This window comes from Amblyomma maculatum, unplaced genomic scaffold (assembly GCF_055883805.1).
Source record: "Amblyomma maculatum isolate TAMU_Amacu unplaced genomic scaffold, ASM5588380v1 scaffold_19, whole genome shotgun sequence".
NCBI classification, from domain to species: Eukaryota; Metazoa; Arthropoda; class Arachnida; order Ixodida; family Ixodidae; genus Amblyomma; species Amblyomma maculatum.
In genome coordinates this window covers 6,964,125-6,982,155 of record NW_028146744.1, presented here as the reverse complement: position 1 = coordinate 6,982,155, position 18,031 = coordinate 6,964,125, and the positions used below count along the sequence as shown (strand labels likewise).

The 18,031-nt window shown below is 49.2% G+C and overlaps 1 protein-coding gene across 2 annotated transcripts in view; it reads right to left on the bottom strand.

Annotated features, from left to right (window-relative positions):
* Window positions 1-18,031, bottom strand: part of LOC146171621 (uncharacterized) — a 79,750-nt gene that overhangs the window by 52,081 nt on the left and 9,638 nt on the right. Inside the window, exon 2 of one of the 2 annotated variants that reach the window (XM_084586402.1) lies at window positions 10,607-10,726. In XM_084586402.1, the coding sequence (XP_084442528.1) occupies window positions 10,607-10,693 (87 nt within the window). In that variant the 5' untranslated portion in view covers window positions 10,694-10,726. Of the gene's footprint in view, window positions 1-10,528; window positions 10,727-18,031 lie in introns of both variants that reach the window. The other variant, XM_084586401.1, reaches the window with a different exon arrangement.

Below are 18,031 nucleotides of genomic sequence, written 5' to 3'. Positions count from 1 at the left end.
GAGTCGACGAGCTTCTTCAGCCAAAGAGAGAGTATGCGCTAGTGAAGTTTCAGCAGGGAGTGAGAAAGGCAGAAACGCGTCCAAAGTGCTTCGTGGAGGTCATGCATAAAGAAGAAAAAACGGACTGTAGCCTGTCGTTTCGTGCTTAGCAGTGTAAATGAGTATGTTATTAATGGAAGGACTTCATCCCAGTTTTTGTGGCGGGAGTCGACATACATTGCGAGCATATTGTTAAGGATACGATTGGTGCGTTCGGTAAGACCATTTGTTTGTCGGTGGTAAGGAGTTGAATGGCGAAGATGGGATGAACAGAGGCGAAGAAGTTCTTCTACAACTTCTGCCGTAAACTGTCGGCCACGATCGCTTATTAACACACGAGGAGGCTAATATCGAAAAATGATGGACCGTAGGAGGAACGCCGAGACATCAGAAGCAGTGGCTGACGGTATAGCAGCAGTTTCACAGTACCGCGTAAGGTAGTCTACGCACACTATGACCCAGCGGTTTCCGTTGGAGGAACGGGGAAACGGCCCTAGAAGATCAATTCCCGCCTGTTCGAATGGGGTTCGTGGTGGCGTTATAGGTTGAAGATGAACCGGCGGTGAGCAGGTTGGGTGCTTGAAACGCTGGCACTGGAGGCAGCTGGCGACATAACGTTGAGTAGTGTGACGCATCTTCAGCCAATAAAAACGTTCCTTAGTCCTGTGCAATGTCCTCGCGAAACCCAAGTGTCCAGCCATGGCATCGTCGTTCATTACCCGAAGAACCTGACACCTAAGACTTGTAGGAACTACCAGAAGAAGCCGCGCACCTACTGACGAGTAGTTCTTCCTGTACAGTACACCATCACGAATGCAGAATGAGGTCGTAGGGTTCCGGGGTTCAAAAAGCGGCGCCAACTCGTTGTCGTTCCGCTGCGCAATTTTGAATTCACCAACATCAGGCCAACTTGTGGAGATAGCAGCTATATATTCATCCAAGACCTCATTGTCGCAATCAGTAGTTACAAGTGGCAACCGTGAAAGGCAGTCAGCATCACCGTGCTTACGACCACTCTTAAAAGACAGAGTAAAATTGAATTCTTGAAGGCGCAAAGCCCACCGCGCAAGGCGTCCACAGGGGTCACGAAGGTTAACAAGCCAACATAAGGAATGATGGTCCGTCACAATTTTAAATGCACATCCATAAAGATATGACCTAAACCGTTGTACATCGAAAACAACAGCTAAGCATTCCTGTTCAGTTACTGTGTAATTACGCTAAGCCTTGCTCAAAGAACGGCTTGCATGTGCAACAACATGTTCATTGCCATTGTGGCGCTGTATGAGCACAGCACCAACTCCAACTGCGCTGGCGTCAGTGTGAAGTTTTGTTGGAGCTGATGGACAGAAGTGGCGTAGTACAAGCCCAGATGTCAAAATAAATTTTAACTGGCGAAAGGCGGAGTCACAATCGGCAGTACACTTGAAAGGCACATCTTTTTGCAGAAGACAAGTAAGAGGATATGCTGGATCAGCAAACATCGGAACAAAACGCCGAAAATAGGAGCAAAGCCCCAAAAAACTCCTGAGCTGTTTTAACGATTTCGGCGGTTTGAAAACAAGTGACAGCTTCGATCTTTTTCGGATCACGCCTGATTCCATCCTTGTCTATGAGATGTCCAAGTACCACAGTCTGGCGTTCTCCAAAAGGACATTTCTTGGAATTGAGTACCAGACCAGCTTTCTCAATACACTCTAAGAGAATCTCTAATCGACTGTTGTGTTCATGAAAAGTAGTCCCGAATATCACTACATGGTCCAAATAACACATACAAATGTGCCACTTCAGTCCGCACAAAACTCTATCCATGAATCTTTCGAACGTGGCTGGAGCGTTACATAATCCAAACGGCATCACATTAAATTCATATAGCCCGTCTGGGGTGATGAATGCCGTCTTTTCTTTATCTTCCGGGTGCATGGGGATCTGCCAATAGCCTGACCGCAGGTCAACTGAGGAAAAATAGGAGGCGGAATATAAGCAATCAATGGCGTCATCAATACGTGGCAGGGGATACACGTCCTTCTTGGTAACAGTATTCAGCCGTCGATAATCAACACAAAATCGCCATGTGCCATCTTTCTTTTTGACTAGAATCACAGGGGCAGCCCACGGACTAGACGATTCCTGAATGACGCCCTTATGCAGCATGTCACCAACTTGTTCTTCGATTGTTTGGCACTCTGATGAGGATACACGATAAGGCTTCTGACGGATTGGATCAGCATTCCCAGTATTGATTCGGTGCTGAGTACGGAAAATGGGAATCTGTGGGGGCGAGTCCCGAGAGAAATCGAAAGCCGCAGCATGTTTCGCCAGAACTTCCACTAAATTGTGACAGTCACTTGTTGGCAAGGATTTGTTAATCATGGCAAGAAATTTTGTCTCATCTTCTTAGCATGCGGTAGGCTGGGAATTGTCTGTGCTGAGCACGGCCACTGATTTAAAAGTGTCTTTGTCAAAGTTGGCAAGTTTTAGACCACGCGGTAATACAACAGATTCGTTAGAGCAGTTCATCATCATCATCATCATCAGCCTGATTATACCCACTGCAGGGCGAAGGCCACCCATATTTCTCCACTTAACCCGGTTCTGTGCTAGCTGCACCCTCTTGACCCCTGCGAAATTCTTAATCTCATCCGCCCACCTAACTTTCTGCCGCCCCCTGCTACGCTTTCCTTCCCTTGGAATCCAGTTTGTTATCTTCAGCGAACATCGGTTATCCTCTCTTCGTACTACAAGTCCTGCCCATGTCCATTTCTTCTTCTTAATTTCCACTAGAATGTCGGTAACTTGAGTTATTTCTCTGACCCACTCTGCACGCTTTCTATCTCTTAATGTTACCCCTACCATTTTTCGTTCCATAGCCCTCTGGGTTGTCCTCAACTTAAGTAGAACTCTCTTGGTTAGCCTCTACGTTTCAGCCCCATAGGTGAGTGTAGGCAAGATGCAACTGTTGTATAATTTCCTCTTGAGCGATACCGGTAAGCTACTAGTCATAATCTGCGAGTGCTTGCCAAATGCGCTCCATCCCAATCGTATTCTTCTTGTTATTTCCTTTTCGTGGTCCGGATCTGCGGTTACTACCTGTCCTAAGTAGACATATTCGCCTACTACTTCCAGTATTTCGCCACCTAATGTAAACTGCTGTTCCTTCCCGAGGCTGTTGAACATTACCTTAGTCTTCTGCATATTGATTTTCAAGCCTACCTTTCTACTTTTCCTGTCTAGGTCATCAATCATTATTTGCAGTTCATACCCCGAGTTGCTTAGCAAGGCAATGTCATCAGCAAATCGCAGATTACTGAGGTATTCTCCATCTACCCTTATCCCTAACTGCTCCCATTCTAAGTCTCTGAATACGTCCTCTAAACAAGCTGTGAATAGTACTGGGGAGATTGTGTCTCCTTGCCTAACACCTTTCTTTATGGGAATTTTGTTACTTTCTTTATGCAGAACTATGGTTGCTGTGCAGCCAGTATATATATCTTCCAGCACTTTCACGTACGGCTCGTCTGCCCCCTGATTTCGCAATGCGTGCATCACCGCCGAGGTTTCAACTGAGTCAACTGAGCAGTTAGTCGTCCACAAAGAAGAATGGCCATTCATGACTGAGATGATGCAGCGGGGAATCAGAATACTTTTCTTCGCGCAGTTGAGGCTGAGTGGTTCAACCACAGCGTCGAATGCATCACTGGCACAGCTGGAACTAACAACTTGTATAAACTCTGCTGACATTGCAGGAATGACTATGTCGTCCGAAACCGAAAGCGTGGTAGGATTGGTCCGCAAATTTTCACGCAGAGCAGATTCAATTCGAGTGCTCACAGAAATGTCTTCGTTGCGAAAGTTGAGAGTGGCCCCCCATTGCTCCAGAAAATCGAGTCCAAGAATTACGTCATGCGTTGATCGAGCAAGTACAGCGAATTCAGTTAGGAATGTGTGGCCGGCGATAAGAAGATTCACGGAACAGACTCCAAGTGGGTTAAGCGGTTCGCCACCAACACCACACAATGTTGCCGCACTATCCCAAGCAAACATAATTTTACGACCAAGGCAGTTTTTAAAAGCGAGACCTATAATAGAAATGGTTACACCTGTGTCCAACAACGCCATAGCACGTACACCGTTCCCAAACACTTCAATTTGGTTCCTTAACATCGAAATGGGCAGATGCATGGGTAAGCTAGAATCATTTGCAACCTTACCTCCATCGGCCGCACTCACTAGTTTCCCGGAGGTGGCGACCGTCGTAGGGGAGAAGGGGAGCGTCGTAGGCGCCGAGATGGTGGTGTCAGGCTACGGTCAGAGGCCGGTGATTCGTTTCGGTTCCGCACTATTCTGCGTTCTTGTCGGCTAGTTGTTGCTCTGTACTCATTCCGGCTAGGTGCTCTTCTATATGAATCATCATTGTCAGACGGAAACCTTGTACGGGAGTTCACCCACTGTCGGCGATACTGCTGGTACGGACGGCGGTTGCGGCAAAAACGCGAAATGTGGCCGATCATTCCACAGGCATAACACACTGGCGGCTCACGTTCCTTCGATTAATAAGGCTCATCGTCGCTTGGATTAAATGCTTCATGCTCTGGATGTGGTCGACGAGGAGGATGAGAGTGCTCGCTGTTGTAGGCATTGATGGTGAGAGGCTGGATGTTCGGGCGATGAGCAGCAGAGCATCGGGTGTCCGAAGGAGACGTAACAGAGGGAGCATAACAGGTAGAAGATGGGCTATTGTCTGACGAAGAGGTGCCACTGCAGACGGCTGTAACGTGGCCCCCAATATCTTCATGCCTCCGAAGCTCTTCGCGGACGATCTGGCGAATTGTGTCTGCCAGGCTTGTCGTTTCAGACACATCCAAACCGGCGACAGTTGTCAAATTAGGCAACCGACCAAACTTGGGAATGATACGGCGTCGCTTCAAACATTCAAACGTGCGGCAGTGTCGTGTTACATCAGCGGTGGTATTCAAATCGTCCTTGCAGATAAGAAAGTTGTACACGTCTTGCGCTATTCCTTTGAGGAGATGACCCACTCTGTCTTCCTCAGTCACCCGAGCACCAACTATTCTGCACAGCTTGAGGTATTCTTCTATGTAAGCTGTGCAGGTCTCCCCCGGTACTTGCGCTCGTTGAGCCAGAGTCTGTTCGGCGCTCTTTTTTCGAGCATCGGCATCGCCAAATCCCGCTCTCATTTCTTTCATGAAGCGATCCCAGGTGGTAAGAGATGCTTCATGATTGTCAAACCATGTTAGCGCAGTTTCTTCAAGAAAAAATACCGCATTCGCCAACTTGGTATTCGCATCCCAGCGGTTGTATTTGCTCACCCGATTGTAGTGGGTGAACCAGTCATTCACGTCTTCCCCGGGCTTGCCATAGAAGTGCCGGGATTCCCGATAAGGTTGTGCGGTGGTCGGGTGAGCTGCTGGCGTGGGCTGCGTTGAACCATCTGCTTGCGCCATCTCCGTCTGTAGGGGGTAGACCAGTAATTCTGCTTCGGCGAAGTAGGAGAGGTTCCGTGGTGATCTGTAGCCCGCAAACTCCACCACACGTCTTAAGACGTTTATTTACACAGATGTTAGGATGCGCTGGAGATTATAACACCACAGCGGACAGACCCAGCTTCCTCGTCCTCTTCTGCTTATTCCGCCAAACCTCATCTACCTTCAATAAGGACCGCGGGAAGCGCGTGACAATATATATATATATATATATATATATATATATATATATATACCGGGTGTCCCAGTTAACTTGAACCAAGGGTTACAAAATAATATATTTGAGGTAGGTCAGTGAAACCAATTGCATACAACTGCCAGCCTGTTTGCGCACTACAGGCAATTTTTTGTTTTGCAATTACTTAATTCACTAATTATGTTAATTTTTCTAATTTATTAAATATCGACTTTAGACCAAAAATGTGAATTGGAATGTTGTAGAGCACCTTCAGAAACCCCCATTCCATTAATTGCGATAAAGAAAGTCTCACGTGTATCTTTTTTTCCGGGCTCAGAAGAAAGCCCGCGAAATACAAATAATACCACGTGACTAGCGCATTTGTGCGCCGCGATTGTGGTGCTCTCAGTCGTGGTTTGAGCGAACGAAATCAGCTGCGGCCGTGACTCGATGGTCCCGTTGCAGCGGCAGGCAGAAATGTTGGCGATGGTTCGAGCGAGCTCGCCCGTCGCCACCGCGATTTTGGCCAGACCTGTGCACCGCAGCAGCCTACATCACGACAGGTGGATGACGATAAAGAACGGCAAATGAAGGTGCCGCGCTAATTTTAGTCAAATCAGATGTCATCTCGCCCCTTTACCCAAGCCTGTAAGCGCAGATTCAGTGGCTGATACCTTATCGCTCATCCGTTTGCCGTAAAGTTCGCTGATGGGAGAGAAGGAGAGTTTGTTAGAATCCCGGTGGTGTCGCCTCGCCGCTCTCGGTGCTACTTGCACCATCACGTGGGCCGGCTGTCAGACGCGGGTGAAGAAGCCATCGCAGGCATATCGGCCTGCCGCTTTAACGGGGCAAAGGAGACACGGCCGCAGCTAATTTCGTTCGCTCAAACCACGACTGAGAGCACAACAATCGCGGCGCACAAATGCACTAGTCACGTGGTATTATTTGTATTTCGCGGGCTTTCTTTTGAGCCCAGAAAAAAAGATACACGTGAGACTTTCTTTATCGCAATTAATGGAATGGGGGTTTCTGAAGGTGCTCTACAAGTTTCCAATTCACATGTTTGGTCTAAAGTCGATATTTAATCAATTAGACAAATTAACATAATTAGCTAATTAAGTAATTGCAAAACAAAAAATCGCCTGTAGTGCGCAATGAGGCTGGCAGTTGAATGCAATTGGTTTCACTGACCTACCTCAAATGTATTATTTTGTATCCCTTGGTTCAAGTTAGTTGGGACACCCGGTATATATATATATATATATATATATATATATATATATATATATATATAGCGTTGATGACAGCACCGATTTCACCACACTCAGCGTCTTCTTCTCGGAGTCTGTTGCACTTCATCATCCTCAGCACGACTAGCTAATAACCGCTAAGTAACACAACGTGATTTCTGCGCGAGCTTTGGCTTGCCCCGCGAATGTCACAGCTTGAGGTTCATGCAGTTTCGTGCGTAGCGGTGTCGGACTTACTGGGTGCAAGCGCCCAGTTGACAGAGACAGTTCGACCTCCCACATATGCGGGATCCAGACATGAGCAATCAGAAGACAGGAAAAGCGAACCGTCGAACTTGGGTATCGGAATTCTTGGTCTACTGTCCGAGCTACTTGAATCAAAGGCACATTTCAGAGAAATGGTAGCAAGCGAGGCAGTTTCGTTAACGTCCACTCCCTTGTATGGCGATAATCAGCTGCAGCTGAATTTGGCAGGGCCAAGGTTTGAAGGATGCGCAGACAAGAAATCTGTTTGCGATTTTCTTTTTGCAATCGAAGATTATGAGATGGCAATGGCAATTTTGGACAGCGCTCTGGTCACGCGTGTGCTCCCTGTAGCTTTGGTAGGTTCCGCAGCAACCTGGAGACGTAGACAGCGGCCGTTCACAACAAAGCAGGATTTTAGAGACCGCTTTCGAGAAGAGTTTTTGCGGCCTGACTATGTCATCCGTATGAAGGACGAGCTTTGCACCAGGACGCGCGAAAAGGAGGGTTTGTTAGAGTTTTTGCGCAGTTTTCAAGAGCTGCATGAGCGGGCAGATCGTGCAGTTCCGGAGCCAGAGAAGGTGGCTAATGCCATACATCGGTGCCATCCAAGGCACCAGCCATATCTCCGGCGTCGTCAGTTCGCGGACTTCGATGACATGGCTAGAGAAGCATCCCGCATTGAGGCATCTTTCCTGGCGGAGCTCCAGTATAAACCATCTCCCCCGGCGGAGACCTGCCTTAAGCCGTCCTGTGCGTGGCCTGGATCATCGGCAGCACGCAGCCTGGTGACGCTAGGCTGCCGTACGGGGGCTGGCGACTTGCACGGGGTCACAAGCCCTCATGCGCCTCCTCAGGTGACGAGCCGATTGCATGGGGTGGCAGGTCAGACGGGGCCCCGTGTCTTCTTGCAGTACGCAGGCACTGGGACTCCTTGTGTGGCAGCAGTTGGGCCATCGAAAGTCAGAACGCGCAAATCACGGACACCACCTGCAGGAACTGCCGTCTACCATGCACCTACGGGAGCAGTGTGGATGTCACCAACGGGTGTAGCGTGGATGTAACGTACAGGTGCAGCAATGCCACCTTCGGGTGTAACGTGGGTGTCGCCACCGGGTGCAATAATGTCGCCTTCGGGTGCAACGTGGGTCTCGCCACCGGGTGCAACATGGGATTCCCCTACGGGTGCAGCGGTGTCACCTTCGGGTGCTACGGTGTCGCCTTCGGGTGCAACGGTGTCACCTTCGGGTGCAACGGCGCCGCCTTCGGATGCAACGGTATCGCCATCAGGTGAGACGTGGGTGTCGCTCCCGGGCACAACTTTTCCTCCGATTCGCAGATTCAGGACAACGCAGGGGAGGGTGTTTTGGTAATCGCACGATTCAGCTGCCAGGCCGCACAGACGTGGCCAAGCGCCGGGAGAGCTGACCCAGTCACTAACTGTCCTGCCTGAATCGATCCAGGTGCCATCGACGCAGCCCAGTCGAAAAAAACTACGGAACTAGTACTTTTCTGTAGTTCTGTAGTTTTTCTTAGTATATTTCTTCACAAAGTGGCATGTGAAGGCACCAAGGCACGCCGTTGCGCCAACATGGCGTATTAGCCGGCCGATGCCGCCAGGCCTGACGCGGTTTGCCGAACGGCTAGTTTTCCTAAGTGTCACGTTTAACAGAGGGGCGGTACGGTAAGAAATGTTGCATTCTTGACTTGCTTGTCAAACTGCGCAGTATTTCAGGCAGTTTAGCTCAGTACGGCGGCGACTGTGCTTCACGAAGTCGCGCGTGAAGGGCTAGCTAACAGGCATGACAAGGCGCGCGGTGACGTGACATCGCGTGAGGCGGTTTTGCGTGGTGTCGCGTTTAACAGGGCAACCGCAAGGTAAGATATGTTTAATTCTTGTCAAAGTGCGAGGCATTTCGCGCAGTTTAGCTCAGCACGGTGGTCTGCGCTTCCCAAAGTCGCGTATGAAGGGCAAGCCAACATGGCGCGCTCGACGGCCGCGGTGAGGCCAGGCCGCGGTTTTACGAACGGTTAGTTTTGCGTGGTGTCGCGTTGCATTGAACGGAACAACGTTAAAGTGAGAAATGTTTTATTATGCTACAAGCTTCATTGCTTCAGCTGTTCAGTGCTTTTGAGGGATATTGTTAGTTTAGTGGCTGTTATTTCACTCGCTGTAGAAATGCATTTTCAGATAGGTTCGGTTAGCCTGCATTTCTTGACCTCTACGTTGCAAGAGTAGCTTTTGTATCAATTTTACGAATGACAGCTTTTCTGTTCCGGACCATAACTGCTGCTCACCAAGTCTTCAGTACGCCCCCGCATGCCCCGATGTGTGCGCGGTGCAGTGGCCTTAGATTTCATTGCAACCTTCTGCATCATGTTCATTCCTTTTCCAACAGCACTGCATGGACCCACGGACTGCAGACGAAGCACGGCAGATGCGACGAGTGAGCGGTGCTGCCTTCCCCCAAGCGTCAGTACTCCTCTCTGCCCTGAACAATACAAGTTACCCTTGCTATGGTAGTCGCGACGGGGCTGTGTAGTTTATGTATAATGCCTGTTTTGCTACATATCATTTGCCTTAATTCGGAAATCAACGTTATGCTATTTTTTGTCTCCACCTAAGTGCTGTTTCTCGCCTTGTGCAGTTTTATTTTTCTGTACAGTGCAGATCGCCTAATGTATGCCACGTTTTGTCAATGCATCCGTCTACATCGGTTGCATCTCTCATGTGTTTTATATGGAGCAAAATAAATGTTCATTTCACAGAGCACTTGCAGTCTTTTCTGCAATACTGTTTTGCAAAGTCTGTGGCGCAGCTGCGTTGATGGCCAGTTTAGAGAACTGGGAATCTATTTTTCATGTTGTTATGCATGCTGAACATAAATAGAAACACTAGCAGACCATGTAAAACGAAAATAATGCGCCAAAAGGGCAGGGAAGAGCGCAGCGCATGCTAGCATTCAAATCGCGCGCCTTTCAGCAAGACCGGACGTAGTGGCGGCCGGCCACTTTGTGCGCTACATTCAAATGGGCCGCTGGGCACTATGGAAGTGTCGCCCACTTCGACGACATGTTTTCAGCGCAGTTTTTTTTCAATGCTGTTTCCTTTTTATTAAATACTTTTCTGTTGATCCGGATAAACCGGTGTTTTTAAGAAAGACGGTTTTTCACTCGTCGGGCGAGACCATGGCTCGCGGACCCGTATTCTAGAAGGCGGAGCCTTCAAAGTCTATTCAACACAAAGCATCCCCCACAATGTATCTTCCCTTCCTGCAGCAGTGCAAAACTTGAAGTTTCAATGAACACTCTACCTGCATATGCTTAGGAAGGTCGCTCAACTGCTGCAGCTCTGCCTCAGCCTGTGCAAGCTTGTTGCGAAGACACTCTACCTCGGCGTGCAGAACTCGCCACGCCCCTTCTTGGCCTTTTATGGTTGCCACGAAGATGGCCGTCTTGCCCTCGGGCTCTTCAAACATAGTTGATGACAGCGGCCAGAGAAACGACGCAACCTGCATGGAGCATGTCAGCTGGGTTATCAAAGTGCTATACATTACTGATCAATATGTTTAGCTTCGCAAACCCCAACAGCTCCCAAATGACACCATCATAATGTTTGGCGTTTGATAAACATATTACTGCGCACCACAAATAAAAAGGATAAGCAACAATGCCACATAAGTAAATGTCCACAATGCGGGATTCTGTCAGGTTTGGTGTTAATGGGCCCATGAAAACGCGCACGAGCAATAGGCATTCCATCAATCGTCGCGGCAACGCAAAATTGCAACGCAAAATTGCAACGCAAAAGGCACTTTTATTACCATTATGGGCAATTGAGAAGGATGCTCGTCCTGTCTACCTGCAACTCTCCCTTCGCTGGCACAAAGAAAAAGAAGTCAACAAGTCGCGACAGCACCCATCAGGTCTCGCCCCAGCCGCGTAACTTGGGAGCGTCCAATGAGCGGGTGCGCCCAGGAATTCCATAGGAGACTGCAGGGAGGTTCGCGCGTGGTTGCGAGTGGACGCCATGCACCCATATTAATGCGTAAGCATTGTATGGCTATGTACAGGTGGGCTTCGCATGGCGTAACCTTGTCTGAGCTTTAAAAAAACTAGTCATTATATCGCAAAAGGAATGATACCATCCGGTAGAGTGTCAAGGTATGATGTCCAAGTGGCAAAATTGTTGATTTCCGTTAATTAGATTGCAAAGAAGAAGGTGAAATGGCACCAACACGCCGGTACGAGACGCAAGCACCAGCTGAACGAGTCAGGACATGCAAGCGGTTATCTTGACTTAGTCCTAGTAAGCGACTTAGCACCACAATAAAGCTCGTTATATTCTTGGTGGAGTGTGCGAGGACTGATTCTACAGCCATGCAGTCGTAACATTGGTACCACAATCGCATCTGACGCCATCTAACCAAGCGCTTCGTCACCGCCTCCCGCAGCCTGCTACGGTGCGCTTCGTCAACGGGTTCCTGCCATTTTCAGTGCCACGGACGACCACGATTTGGAGGACTGGCTGCACTCCTACGACCGGGTGAGAGCTCACAACCAGTGAGACGGCAGCATGAAGCTGACAGATGTCGTCTTCTACGTGACGGCTGTTGCGAACCTCTGGTTCAAAAACCGCGAATCGGACTTCGCAACCTGGTCCTCTTTCATCATCATCATCATCAGCCTGATTATACCCACTGCAGGGCGAAGGCCTCTCCCATATTTCTCCACTTAACCCGGTTCTGTGCTAGCTGCATCCACTTGACCCCTGCGAATTTCTTAATCTCATCCGCCCACCTAACTTTCTGCCGCCCCCTGCTACGCTTTCCTTCCCTTGGAATCCAGTTTGTTACCCTCAGCGACCATCGGTTATCCTCTCTTCGCACTACATGTCCTGCCCGTGTCCATTTCTTCTTCTTAATTTCTACGAGAATGTCGGTAACTTGAGTTATTTCTCTGACCCACTCTGCACGCTTTCTATCTCTTAATGTTACCCCTACCATTTTTCGTTCCATAGCCCTCTGGGTTGTCCTCAACTTAAGTAGAACTCTCTTGGTTAGCCTCCACGTTTCAGCCCCATAGGTGAGTACAGGCAAGATGCAACTGTTGTATACTTTCCTCTTGAGCGATACCGGTAAGCTGCTAGTCATAATCTGCGAGTGCTTGCCAAATGCGCTCCATCCCAATCGTATTCTTCTTATTACTTCCTTTTCGTGGTCCGGATCTGCGGTTACTACCTGTCCTAAGTAGACATATTCGCCTACTACTTCCAGTATTTCGCCACCTAATGTAAACTGCTGTTCCTTCCCGAGGCTGTTGAACATTACCTTAGTCTTCTGCATATTGATTTTCAAGCCTACCTTTCTACTTTTCCTGTCTAGGTCATCAATCATTATTTTCAGTTCATCCCCCGAGTTGCTTAGCAAGGCAATGTCATCAGCAAATCGCAGATTACTGAGGTATTCTCCATCTACACTTATTCCTAACTGCTCCCATTCCAAGTCTCTGAATACTTCCTCTAAACAAGCTGTGAATAGTACTGGGGAGATTGTGTCTCCTTGCCTAACACCTTTCTTTATGGGAATTTTGTTACTTTCTTTATGCAGAACTATGGTTGCTGTGCAGCCACTATATATATCTTCCAGCACTTTCACGTACGGCTCGTCTACCCCCTGATTTCATAATGCCTGCATCACCGCCGAGGTTTCAACTGAGTCAAATGCTTTTTCGTAATCAATGAATGCTATGTATAAGGGGTGGTTATATTACGAGCATTTTTCTATCACCTGATTGATGGTATGGATATGATCGATAGTAGAGTACCGTTTCCGAAACCCTGCTTGATCCTTTGCTTGATTGCAGTCTAATGTTGTCCTGATTCCATTAGCGATTACCTTAGTCAATACCTTATACGTAACAAACAGTAAGCTGATTGGTCTGTAATTTTTAAGGTCCTTAGAGTCCCCTTTCTTGTGAATGAGGATAATGTTTGCATTCTTCCATGGTTCCGGTACCGTCGATGACACCAGCCATTGCGTATACAGGGTGGCCAGCTTTTCTAGCACGATATCCCCCCCGTCCTTTAGCAAATCTGTAGTTATCTGATCCTCTCCGGCTGATTTCCTCCTTTTCACAGTTTCTAGTGCTTTCTTGACCTCGTCCTTCGTCACTGGTGGAACGTCTGACTGTTTTTCCCTACCGCCAATCTCATTACGGTCCTGACTACTTTGGCTACTGTAGAGATCTGTACAGAACTCCTCGGCTACTTTGACTATCTTTTCCTCTCTCCTCTTTCCTCCTCTCTCCTCTTTTAAGACCGCCTTTATTAATAACTTCGGGCATCCGGCCATGCGCAAACTTCACCCAGAGCAGCGCGTTCGCTCTACCTCCCAGCAGGTTGGTGAAAGCTTCACAAGCTACATTGATGACGTCATCGACCTATGAAGGCGCATCAATGCATAAATGACACAGCCTGACCGCATCTGGCATGCGCCCAAGTGTATTGAGGATGATGCCGTTCACGTGCTTGTGGCCAAGAGCCCCACTTCCGTCAGCCAGATTGTCAATCTGTGCCACAGTTCTGACGAGTTGCGTCGAGAGCGTGTCTTCTCTTGCTCCGCTCAGCACAGGCCTAGACTGAACATGGACGGGACGAAAGAAGTCAGCAGTTCTCTCATGATCCAGACCCAGTAGTTTCTCTTCAAGGAGGTCTCTCGGCAGCTGTCGTAGCTTCCGCTGTCTCCGAGATCACCATTAAATATGGCACCGACACTTCAACACATAATCCGGGAGCAAAGTCAGGGGCCATGCCGTCAATTTGCCACAAGCCTCCCGTTGCAGTACCTCCCCTTGCCGCGACTGCTGTTGTTGCGCCTCCTGTTACAGCGCCGCTTACTTATGCTGAAATAGCCGGAGAGCCACCGTCAGTGTTTACTTCTTTTCCATCTCCCCCTCGAGTATTTCGCGCTCCAGCAGTTTACTCGCGCCCCCGTTTCCAACCATTGCGAACACGACAGATCTGCCGATTTGCTACACCTTCGGCATCACTGTACATGCCATGCGCCTCTGCCGCGAAGGCGTCATGTCTTCTTTTGACGAAGCCGACCACGAAGTGTACGGTTACAACCCTCCTCGGTATTTTACCCGAACCGCGACTTCTGAGCCCTGCACTCCACATGCCATCCATCTGTTCGTTGCCGCTCACCATCTTCGCGTCGTCGTTCGGTGCTTACCGTGCACCGCCATTCAATCGCGCTGCAATAAAACCGTTCAGCACACTGCGCGAACTGCTACCTCACCGCCGTAATGCAGCCTTTTTACCCTGATGCTCCATCTGAGATCCACACTGATGTCAGCGGCGTAGGTATCAGTGCTATTGTAGCGCAACATAAACGCGGGTGTGTTGACTATGTTTTAGCCTACGCGAGTCGCATCCAAACGAAAGCAGAGCTAAACTACTCAGTAATTGAGAAGGAGTGTCTAGCCATAGTTTGGGCAATAGGGAAATTCCGCCTTTATGTGTACGGCCGACAATCCAAAGTCGTTACGGACCACCATTACTTTGTTTGCTGTCCTCCCTTAAAGTTCCCACTGGCCGCGTCGCTCGCTGGGCCTTCGGCTTCAGGAATATGATATTCGTGCGATGCATCGATCAGCAAGGAAGCATAACGACGCTCACGCATTCTCTCTCTCCCCTCTGCCCACTGAAAGTGTTTGAGATTTCTCCATCGAATGCAGTGCCTTGCCTTTGAACAACACTGCAGTCGAGCAGCCCAGAAATACCTGGATCGCGTCCCTTCTCGCCTTCCTTTCGAACCCTTCGACCTTTTCAAGTTGTCCAATTTGTTGCCACGCTGCTCACTTCACAATTCGTGATGACCTCTTATACCACCGAAATATATTTTTCCTCCTGCCGCAAATGGCTATGTCATTCCATGACACTTACGATTGAAATCTTCGCTTTATATCTCCATTGACCCGCAAGCCACTCAAGCTGGAGCATTCAAGATTTACACTTTGCTTCGCCTGCTTTATTACAGGAATGTACAACCACGTTTGAAAGTTCGACCGCTCATGCCTTGATTGTCAACGCCGCAAGCTGGCCTATTGCCATTCGACCGGTCCCATGCGTCTCTCTATTGTCCATCCAGGCGTTTCGACAGAGTCGACATTGACCTCTACGGCCGGCTTCCTAACACCGCAGCTGGAAACCGCTGGTTCATTGTAGCGGTAGATCAGCTAACCCGCTCGCCGAAGCCGTCACTCAAACTGCTGCTACGGCACGCGATGTTGTCGCCTTCATCTCAAACAATTTGATATTTAGTCACGGATCGTCGCGGGAACTGATGAGCGACAGTGGTCGCGTATTTTTTATCTGAAGTGGTTTCGTCCCTACTGAGGCAATGGAACATCGCACATCGCGCTACTACGGCCTACTGCTCGCAGTCTAATGGTGCGACCGAAAGATTCAACCCAACACTAGTCGACATCTCATAGTACATGGCTGTCAACCTTCCATCTGGGAGACATTGCTACCCTTCTTAACGCATGCGTACAACACCGCTACACAGACCGCTACAGGATTCTCGCCATTTTTCATATTATATGAACCTGACCACCTTGCCTACCCGACAACATACTTCTTTACGGTCCCAATTATTCTGAATCCACCACCGTATCTGAAGCTTCTAGACACGCTGAGGACTGTAGGTAGCTCGCCCGCCCGTTCACACCTTCCGACCACGGGCGAGAGAAAAATCTTTTTGACGCCGCCAACGCCGCCGACAGCTTTCTTCCGCAAGCCCGTGTTTGGCTACATGTGCGTTGCACATCATATGGCCTCTCCTGCAAGCTGCTGCCGAAATACCAAGGAACCTGCCTCGTCCTTGAGTGCACTTCACCCATCAACTACAACTGAGCCCATCATGCGTTCGCCATATCTTTGACGACATGGGCGTGAGACTGTTCATGTCCCTCATTTAAAGCCCTACTTCAACCGAGACGTATTTTGTCTCCTTAAATCTCCAGGATGGCTCCCTATTTTCCTGGGGGGTGATTGTGAAGATGACTTGCTCTTAGCACGAAGGCAGGAGACGCCGGCATCAGTTGAACGAGCCAGGACTTGCACGCGGCTATCTTGACTTAGCCCTAGGAAGGGAGCTTGCCCTACAGTATAAAACTCGTTCTATGATATTTACTTAGCACCAATTAGGTGTGTAATTGGGAGCCGAGACGGCCGCCAGCCAATTTCCGGCTTATGTTTTCAGCTTTCGGTCACGTTTCTCAGTGCAGAAATGCGAAGCCTGAGGTTGCTGCACACGGTACATCGCGCACCTCTTATCGACCACAACCAGTGTTCCGTTGAACGCATGTAAGTTCACCGCCGTGTTTATTTATTTATAGGAAGAGAAAGGCGCGGTAACTGTCTCACTTGTTTTCTGTGGACACCGCAACCGCGCCGTAAGGGAAGGGAGGAAGGTGGGAGTGAAAGTGGAAAGAGAGAAAGAGGAGCCGTAGTGGAGGGCTACGGAGTAATTTAAACCACCTGGGGATCTTCTTCACCGCCGTGTTTTAATTGGTTTACAGGTAAGGAAAGGCGCAATATCTGTCACTCGTGCACGAAACAGCAACGCGTAGGCTTACGCATTTCTCCAATGCATATTCTGCAGTGAAATCGGAATTTTTGTTTGTAAATTATACGCTCCCTGCAAATGTCTATTAATGTCTTCATATTGTCATATTTCGAGTGTGGTGTGTGGTGGAAGGTGCTGAAAGATCACCACGGATACCTCTCTACCTCGTTCGAGCCGACGACTCGCTGGGCTCCCCCCATTGACACCCACAATGATTCAAGACGGCGATGCACGGCAGCCAGGTCCAGCGGCACCCGCATGGCAGCATTACCGTGAGCCGCGGACCTTTTCTGGCAAGGCTGGCGAAGACGTGGACGACTGGCTCACCAATTACCAGCGTGCTGAGCACCGTGGCTACATCGTGTCCAGTAAGATTTCGAACTACGTCTGCAGTCCGCGCCCACACAGCGGCCATCAAACTCTTGAAGAAGAGCATAAAGGCCTAACAACCCGTGCGTGGCAAGAAGATCATCAAGGACACAGCCCTCCGGGTAGACGCTGCAAAATGCCGACGCGGCCATGCTGCTAGGCCTACTGGGACTCCGCGGAGCCGCAGCTCTGATAATATGGCAAGAATGGGGACGCCAATGGACCCTCCGGTAGTCGCTGTGACTTCTGCAAGCACAACGGCAGGCTGCGGTAACGAGCCTTTACCTGGAGCTAGCACTTGGCCACAGAGTAACGTAGACATTACTTCGAATACGAGGACAACGCTCGGGCCGCTACCCGAGCTAAACGATACACATCAGGCTATGGATGTGCAACAGGAAGTCGTCACTAACGCTTCTCAACGGACACCCCGGCTGGTCAAACTACCTGGGCCACCAGTCAACACACCACCGGCAAAGAAGGTAAGGGCCGCCCCTGATAAGCTAGCATCTGCTTATCCAACACCAGCCTTGCAGAAATCCTTCAGAGTGCATATCAGACCTACAGTGCAGGTTGATATCACTAAGATACCCACCAGAACAACGCAGAGAGTAATAGACGCAGCGCTTGGTACCACAGGTTACCAGGGGTTTGTAAGCCACAGGGCATCTAATACTGTCACAGTACATTTAGCCACCATTGAGGATGCACGCAAAATGACCACAGTAACACAGATTCCAACCACGACAGAGGAGTATCTTCCTGTCCAGACGTATTTTGCGTCAGGTCCAAATACTCAGCGATGTGTCCTCT